We start from the raw sequence: 9,187 nt of genomic DNA on the forward strand, positions 1-9,187 counted from the left end.
TGGCTCTTTCTTCAGTCTCTCTTCGCCCTCTGATCAATTTCAAATTTCACTCAGGAAACTCCCCTGGTTGCAAACCAAGTGTTTGATTTATTTTTTAATTTTTAAAATTTTTATTTTATGGCTTCACTTGCAGCATAAGGAAGTTCCCAAGCCAGGGATGGAATCCTAGCTACAGACCCGGCAATGCAGGATCATTTAACCCACTGCGGTAGGCCTGGGTCTAACCCAAACCTCCGAAGCAACCCCATCCACTGCAGTCAGACTCTTAACCCACTGTGCCACAGCAGAAACTCCTCGATTTTATTATTAAAAAAAAAAAAAAGTTTTTTGGTTGCCCTGTGGCATATGGAGTTCAGCGCCAGATTCTTTTTTTTTTTTTTTGTCTTTTTGCTATTTCTTGGGCCGCTCCCGCGGCATATGGAGGTTCCCAGGCTAGGGGTCGAATCGGAGCTGTAGCCACCGGCCTACGCCAGAGCCACAGCAACGTGGGATCCGAGCCACGTCTGCAACCTACACCACAGCTCATGGCAACGCCAGATCGTTAACCCACTGAGCAAGGGCAGGGACCGAACCCGCAACCTCATGGTTCCTAGTCGGATTCGTTAACCACTGCGCCACGACGGGAACTACCAGTGCCAGATTCTTAACCCACTGTGCCAGGCTGGAATTGAACCTACATCCCAGCATGCCAGAGATGCAGGCAATCCCGCTGGGCCACAGCAGGAACTCCTCGCTTTTATTCGTGTTTACTTATTCCCACAAATAAGAAAGAGCTTGGCTCACGGTGACAGATATTTGCTTCAGTCCTTGAAGCACAGAACTGGAAGAAGAAAGGGTCAGAAGCAAACCTCTGTTTCTTTCAAGATCACTTTGACCATCATAACTAAGAAATGCCACCGTGTCCCTCTGGTCCATCACTTAAGTCATCACGAAAATCATTTCGGTCTTTAACTTACTGATAGTCAATGAAAGCTGGTTTAAGAGTGTGATTTCTATGAAATTATAAATGTAAATCATAAATTCAAAGGTTTATAAAATATAAGTGGTAAGGTCTTATAGAATTTAGTCAAAGTTTTAACAAATGCCTAGAAATTTTTTAAAAATACATTACAAAAACCCTAAACTTCCAAAATACTGTTCTAAAAATACCTTATGTTCTATTTACATGCATTTCATTTTCATATCAATGCCTTCTGAAAGATCTATCAAAGTTGTTTGTTACCTGTCATTAGTAGCTAATTTTTAATTGTAACCAAGTTCCCAAATACACATTTTTTTCTTTTCAAAGAAAATACCTCTCTCCCTATATCTTAAAAATGAGTAGCGTTTTGCTAATAATAGCTGTTTTCCTACTGCCCATTCCTCTCGGGCTCAGGAATTAAAATGAAATACACTTTTTAAAGCATTTTGCCACGTTTGCTTTTTTGTTGTTGTTGAAATACTTTAACGTGTTGCAGGCATATTTCTCTAATACTTCAGCATGCTTCTTTAAGGATATTTTCTTATATAATCATAACACCATTATCACACCTGATGAAACTTACTAGTAATTCCTTAATACCATAATCAAAATTGCCAAATTGTTCCAAAACATTTTTATAGCTGGTTTGTTCAATATGCTTTGTAGGATCATGGGGAGCATTTGCTCATTATATAACTCAAAACCATCTCCTCCTGCTTGTTTTTGTACCATGACATTAATTGGTGAAAAAGTCCAGACCAGCTGTCTATAGGATCATCTTCCTCCTGGATTTGTTTGATTATGTCCTTGTGGTGCTTGCTAAGCTATTCCTCTAACTTTGGATTTCTCTATGAAGTAAGATACAAAGAAAACTTAAGAATTCTCATTGTGGTGCAGCGGAAATGAATATGAGTAGGAACCATGAGGTTGCGGATTCAATCCCTAGCTTCCCTCGCTCAATGGGTTAAGGAGCCAGCGTTGCTGTGAGCTGTGCTGTGGGTGTGAGACGTGGCTCGGATCTGGCATTTCTGTGGCTCTGGTGTAGGTCGGCAGCTGTAGTTCTGATTAGACCCCTAGCCTGGGAACCTCCATATGCCGTGGGTGTAGCCCTAAAAGGAAAAAAGACAAAACAAAACAAAACAAAGAAAACTTGAATAAATTTACTGTTGGCAAGAATACTTCATAGGTGACACTACTACTTCATATTTAGTCAATTCCCTATCCCAAACAAAAACTTTCCCACAAGTGGTCATTTCTCTTCTCCCAGGATCTGTCAGTGACAGAAAATTAACTTTCTCCAGGAGTTCCCACTGTGGCACAATGGGATCAACAGCATCTCTGCAGTGGCAGGGATGTGGGTTCGATTCCCCCAGCCCAGCCTTGGATTCGATCCCTGGCCCAGGAACTCCATATGCAGTGGTGTGGTCAAAAAAAAAAAAAAAAAATTAACTTTCTCTGAATGATCCATCTACGTGGCTGATGAAAACCTCTGAAGAAAACTTTGCCCCAGCTTCTGTTATTTATGGTTTAACTTTTATCTAAATGCAGGTCCTCTATAAATGCATAGAATAGACTTTATCCTAAATAAGAATAGATGATAATAGCAGGGGCAGGATGGCATAGTAAAAAAGTTCTTAATTTTGGAAACAGAAAAATGGTTTCAAATGTTGACTTTGTGCCAACATTTAATTGTGTGTGGGGCTCTGAACGTGTTACCTAGTTTCTGAATCTTGGTTTCCTTAAATGTTTCGAGTTCCTGGGAGACATAAATAGGTTCATGAGTAAAGGCATCTAGCAAGAAGATCTGCATTAGCAAGTAGTCAACAAATGTTTGCTGTGACCCCATATATGCTAGTGCAATTAGTAATATTTTTAAAAGTAATATTCTGCCAAACAGAAGACTCTATGTGCATAAATAGATGGATTTATAAATATAAAATTGAGATTATTTTGGAAACCGTAGAGGCAATCTTAGATTGTGAAGGCCAGAAAGGAAGGGTACAGCCTCAATCCTGTGTCTTACAGCTAAGCATATAGAGGCAAAGAAACACGTTCTTGCTTCTACCCACATTTAGCCCCCTTAAGCTTCGGTGATTAACTGGTAGAGTAGATGGAGGATGGGAAATATGTGGAAAATATCCATGTGCCAACCCTCACAGTAAAAACCCACCCATCCTCAAAAGAGAGGGAACGTGGTCTAAAAATGCAAACATCTTCATCTCAGCTGCCATGGCAAATTAAGACAAAAAGTGTCTTTAAAGATCTTTGAACAACAATGATTTATATGGAGACCGATACTTGAGTTTTCTGAAATGCCTTCATTACTCTTAACCATACAGACCCAGGCATCTGGTCTCCCTGATATTTGATGAATGTCAGGAGCCAACTGTGGATTGAAAACTGCTAACCCAAACTTGGGTCACGCTATATTGGTGTAAAAGTTCAGTGCCACATGGCAAATGGTGCAGTTTGTGAAACATGCTGCTTTTGAACTTCCTTCTAATAGGGTATCATTATACAATGGACAGAGAGAAAGAAACACAATTATCACAATTAAAATTTTTACAGCTTGTTTTCTACCACATATAATGTATGTTTTCTTAAAAAAATGAAAAAAGATTTTTCTAGCTAACTTCTAACAGAAGATCAAATTTTAGACATGTTGCAAATAATTCTCCATTGGTGAACATGTATTCTAAACAACATTTAGATCATGCATTTTTGGTTAATCTCCAGGAAGTTAGCATAAGAGATGCATTTTCAAAATTGTCTAGGTTCCTTAGAGAGGAGCATGAATGGCATTATTTCAATCAGTTTAAAACTACATGATAGTAATAAAGGCATTATTACCACATGGTAGTAATAAAGGTATTATTTCAGTCAGTTTAAAACTACCTGATAGTAATAAAGGAACAGGAACAGGAAACGAGGTCCATCCCCTTCCTTTAGTATAAGTAGTGGTTAGTGCCCCATTTAATGGTAAGGTTTACCCTCCAGGTTAGAATATGGGGAATCTTTCCTTGGCCCCAAGCAATGACCAGATGGGAAGTGAAGTACAAGCTACCCTTTTGAGTGACTCAAGGGAGATGTTCTGGAGAGAGCTTATCAGGATGGATGGAGTTCAGCATCTTCCCCAAATCCATCACCAAGCTCTGGAGCAGCAGGAAGCCCCTTGACCCAGCAGCCACTGCTAAGCACAGCCTTCCTTTTCCTGCCCAGCCGTCCTGTCCAAGGCTGAACTCCAAATCAGGACATTTTTCTCAGAAACGTAATGATCTGATCCAAAATAACCAACACTAAGCTGTGACCAACTGAAGGGCTTTACTTCTCCCAGGAAGTGTTACAAAACACCATAAAGAAACCTTCAATTCATGATGTGAAAGCAAGTGTGTGTGTGTGTGTGTGTATTTACAAGGGGTTGGCGATGAAGTTGTTGGGGCTCTTCAACCAGCCTCCAAAGCCTCCTCCTTTTCCTCACATCTCCACCTGAACGTAAAATTAGCCTGCCTCTCATTTTCTCTGAAATAACTTTGTATGGTAATTTTAGAGATACCCTTATTTTTAAAATGTCTGATCCTATTTGGCTCCCTCCACTCTGAAACCAACCTTTCTTTGCATCTTTGGATCTTCCAACTTAGATGAGAAAGCCATAGGGTCCAGAAATACCTCCTCTTGAACTATGTGAAATCAGGTCCCATCAGAGAATTGAAGTCCTGTTGAGTTACTGCTTATAAATTCCCCCAACCCAAAAAACCCAAAATTCCCAGAACCCCAAGAAGCAGATATAAGTCATATTACAATGATGACTGCCGCCCTATGATATTTTATATTGGACTTGAAACAGAAATGATTTTAACCATTCTTCTGGGCTTCAGAAGGACAGAAGGTCAGCAAGGCAATGATTGGCTTATGTTTCGGACAAGAAACGATATCACACTGCATCTCATTTCTACTCACCTTCAACAATGTCTGACTTAATAGTCCTGGGTTTATGGTACTAACAGCAAATCTGAGGACTTCCTCTTCCATATTGAGGGAATATGCTGCTGAACCAACATCCCAAGCTAGAATTCCGAGCATGTCTCTGATTGGAGTAGCTGATGCTATATAATTAGCATCATATGCTTAATGATTGTGGCCAAGGAAATGGTTATGTTGCTTGGCCTTCACCAATCAGGGTGCATGTGTGGAGCTGGGGATGGGAAATCATTTCCCCAAAAGAACACAGATGATGTGGAGTATAGGTAGATACTATTAGGAAAACGGGAGAAAGGGAAGAACGAATCCTGGATGTTCCCTGCATAGACATCTGGCCTGAAAGACAACAGCCAGCCCAGGGCTACTGAATTTTATTGAAAATGACTATTGGTAGACTACTAAGAAAATAGTTTCCAGATTACAAACTAACAAACAACAACAAAATTCCAAGGCCAGTATGTTTCTTTTATTATTATTATTTTCGTGTTTGACTTCAGATGGTTGAATGATTTCATTTTCATTAATAAGCATTACAGTAATCCCCATGCAAAAACCAAAACCGCATATGCCTGATTTCAGGGGGCCAAAATCCAACCCATGAGACTGGACATTCAAGATCAAAATCAAAATGTTGCTTGACCCTTCCAATAGTAGACATCATGATCATCTTTTGAGAGATCAGCAGGCCCCCTCCTCCCAAATACTACAGTTTGCCATGAGTCCATATCAAAGCCAGGAGCCAATGCCTTGTAGCACCTAAACCTGGCAGGTAATGCCATTCATGAAGACAAGACATCTCTACACCAAGGCTGCCACCCACAATTATTTCTTGGTTCCTGCTCTGTATCAAAACCTGCTTTTGAACAGGCTTGGTATCTTCTATTTGGGGATCATTATTAATTTTTCCTTCCAGTGTTCCAAAACTCTCAGTAGAAGCAAAGAGACTTTGCAAAAAAAGCTTACCTCTGTAGCTTCAAAAGATATACAGTTGACCCTTGAACAATATGGGGGTTGGGGGCACCGACCCCATGTGAGGTTGAAAATCCATATAAAACTGTACAATTAGCTCTCTATCCACAGTTCCAAATCCACATATTCAACCAGCTATGGATTGTATAGTGCTGTAGTATGCAGTTAGTGAAAAAAATCCACGTGTAAGTGAACCCACACAATTCAAACCTGAGTTGTTCAAAGGTCAATTGCATGTACAAAGACACTCCTTTATCAAGCATATATCTTCCCCAGCTTCAGATAAAGTCACTTAGCAGGTATAAAACTTTAAAAACTTCTCTCAGTAGGATAGGAACCAGGAATATCAACAAGGGTCAAACAGGACCCCATAATTAAAGGAGAACTAAACAAATGGAAACAATCGTTCTACTGATTAAGAGAAATGGGCTGAATGAAGAAATGATAGCATTTCCAACAGGAGATGTCGATTTATACTCAAACATACGCATGGGAACTCTTGACAATGGCAAAGATTTCATTAGTGCAAATAACAATTATAATGGTATGTTCTTTAATAGGATTTAAATAAGGCTTCGAATAATTACATACACTAAAACTACCATTTAGAAACCTTAATTCTATTTGGAAAGTTGTCAAAGACACTCTCCAAACCATCGAAAGTTCTGATTTGAGGACAATTACATTCAATGAAGTTGCTCCAAACACAATTTGTAGCATTATCACTTTCAAAGTCTACATTGTTTGGCCAAGAGTTGGGGAACTACCCTGGCCACTAGTCAACACAAATAAATCCAGCTAACGTACCAGGTAGTTCCCAGGTTCAAATGACTTTCAAACACCTGTAGTGATGAACGCTCATTAAAAAAATAAAGACAGAAAAGCAAAACAGAAAATAAGAGAATCCTGAAGCATCAGAAAGAGTTTCATTTCCCACTCCCATTAACAAATTCACACAAAGCATGAAACAGAAAAAAGCAAGAGAATTCATGGGCATTTTCATCTATGTATGGCTCAAGTTCTCCTTAAAAAAAAAAAAAAAACCAAACACCAAAACAAACAAGGTGACAATAACTATAAAAAGTCAACAACAAAATCAGAGGCAGAATATGAAATAGTAATATACTGTTTCAGCGCCTGCACCATCCTGCAGAACCAGGAAACTTAAAAAATGTGTTCTTAACAGATCCAATCTAGGCTGGATATGTAAAAAACGGAAAGACAGCATCACAAACCACACTACATATTATGAGAGCTTTAGAACCAGGAAAAAAAAAAAGGGGGTGGGGGGCAGCAAAAATCGCTCAGAAAAATTTATCATCAATTCTGAAATGGGGCCTTGTCACATCATCAGGGTTAATAAAGACAGAGATGGACTTCCCCGGGTTCTCAGTCACGAGCTGCTGCAGTTTTTTGGCCAAGCGGTCATCGGGCTGGTTGGGGTCCCCTCCGTCGGATTGCGGGGAGGGGATGCTGGTGGTGCTCCCTCGCCTCTGGAGCTCCAGCGTCAGCCGGTTGGCTGCCTTGACGTGCTCAATGGCTGTGCGCAAGTGCTCCGCCGGGTCTGAGCGGACCGAGGAGAGCTTCCGCGCGTGGAGCATCACCGTCTCTTCTGACAGGTGCTCCAGCATGTTGCACTGTGGGATGAAATAATTGGGGCACATCTTGTTGACCAGACAGTGCTGCAGGTCATCAATGAGGCCCAGCAAAAAGTGGGCTGCATAGTCTTCTTGGGCTAAGTAGTTGGCAGGAAGTCTGTCGCAGGCCCAGAGCATCATGCTCCGCAGGTGATAGGGGCTGATGGCCTTGGGCCGGGACAGGAGTTTAATGATGATGGCTTTGCAAGCCTGGTAGGCCTGCATGAGGCTGCTGGAGATGCACTTCTTCAACTGCACCTCGCTCCTGGCAAAGGACAGCCGCCACTCATTGTCCTTCTTTCCCTTGTAGGAGCAAGCAGGCACCAAGTAAAACCCACTGATGACCTCTTCTTCTGTGATCTTCCCATCCCAAAAGTGGTTCTCCATGAGCCAGCTCTGGGCCACTGCAGGCCAACCTTTGAAAGACACCACCGGGACAATGTCGTACAACATGCGACTGCTCCCCACACCCAGAATGATGGAGATGATGGTCCCATTCTTTTCTACCTTTTCCACCTTTGGCATCCCTCGCTGAGGTTTCTTCTGTATCTCCGAGAGGACAATGCTGATGGAGTCATAGAACCAGTCGGCCACTTTGGTTGGGGAGAAGAAGTAGTTGGTGGCACCATTGATGTGATCTACGATGGTGCAGCAGTCTTTCCACTTACTGATCGTCCCCTCGTCGAAGAGCCGAAGGCTCAGCCAAGAGTGGCACAAGGCTGAGTGGCGCATATCCAGGGTCACAGGCTGATTACGGTCATGCAGCTTAAGGGCGGGCACCAGAAGAGTGAAGTCCATATCATAGTCGGTTCCTCGGGCGTAGACATTAAGCTCATCTAAGTCTAGGTCTACCACACCTTCCCGGACTCCTCCAGAGAGCAACAGGTATTCATTGGCCACTGGAAGTTTTTGGTCCAGCTTTTGCACCATCCCTAGAAACAGAAAGAGAAAACACTATTATAGGAAGCACAGACCCAGAGTCTTATTCCAGCATGTGCTGAGCTTCCAAGAGCCACTATTTGTTAGCAGATCTTAGGCTGCTGCATGGACCCAGCCAACAGTACTTGGTTCACTCTCATGGGTGCTAGAATCCATCCTTTTTCCAAGTGGGAGAATTAGGGCAAAGCCCTCTCGCACAGTGAAAGTAGCATCATGTTCAATCAGAAACCGGGGCTCTTCTTCCCCTAGTCATCACCTCGGTTCATGGCAGTGCCATCTACTCAGTCACCAAGGCTGAAAATTTCAGTAAGGTTCAACTCTTACTTGTCTTTCTGCTGCCAGATCTTATCTCTATGACCTGTGCAACGTCTCTCACTCCTTCCCTGTTCTCCATCTCTGCGGCTCTCATATAAAGCCCGGTTCTTTCATTTCTTGCCCAGCAGTCTCCCTCCCCCAGGCTCTCCCTGCTTAAACTCTCCCCTACACCAGTGCTTCTCAGTGTGAGCTGTGGACACTGAAAGTGGGGCACCTTCACGGGATAGTGAGGTCATCACTCTTCTCATACTGATACTATTACTAATACATTATTTGCCTTTTTCACTGTGCTGACACTTAATAGTACAAAAGTAAGGGAGGGCAAAATTGCTGGTGCCTTAGTCAAGACAGTGGCATCAGACTCTACTAGTAGTCATTGGATTCCATA

The 9,187-nt window shown here is 42.0% G+C and overlaps 1 protein-coding gene across 1 annotated transcript; it reads right to left on the reverse strand.

Annotated features, from left to right (window-relative positions):
• Window positions 1–5,383: 5,383 nt before the first annotated feature.
• MB21D2 (Mab-21 domain containing 2) lies at window positions 5,384–8,834 on the reverse strand. The gene has a single exon (XM_047788878.1). The coding sequence runs from the start codon at window positions 8,473–8,475 to the stop codon at window positions 7,213–7,215; it is 1,263 nt and encodes a 420-aa protein (XP_047644834.1). The 5' UTR covers window positions 8,476–8,834; the 3' UTR covers window positions 5,384–7,212.
• Between the last annotated feature and the right edge of the window lie 353 nt (window positions 8,835–9,187).

Source organism: Phacochoerus africanus, chromosome 1 (assembly GCF_016906955.1).
Source record: "Phacochoerus africanus isolate WHEZ1 chromosome 1, ROS_Pafr_v1, whole genome shotgun sequence".
Classification (NCBI taxonomy): domain Eukaryota; kingdom Metazoa; phylum Chordata; class Mammalia; order Artiodactyla; family Suidae; genus Phacochoerus; species Phacochoerus africanus.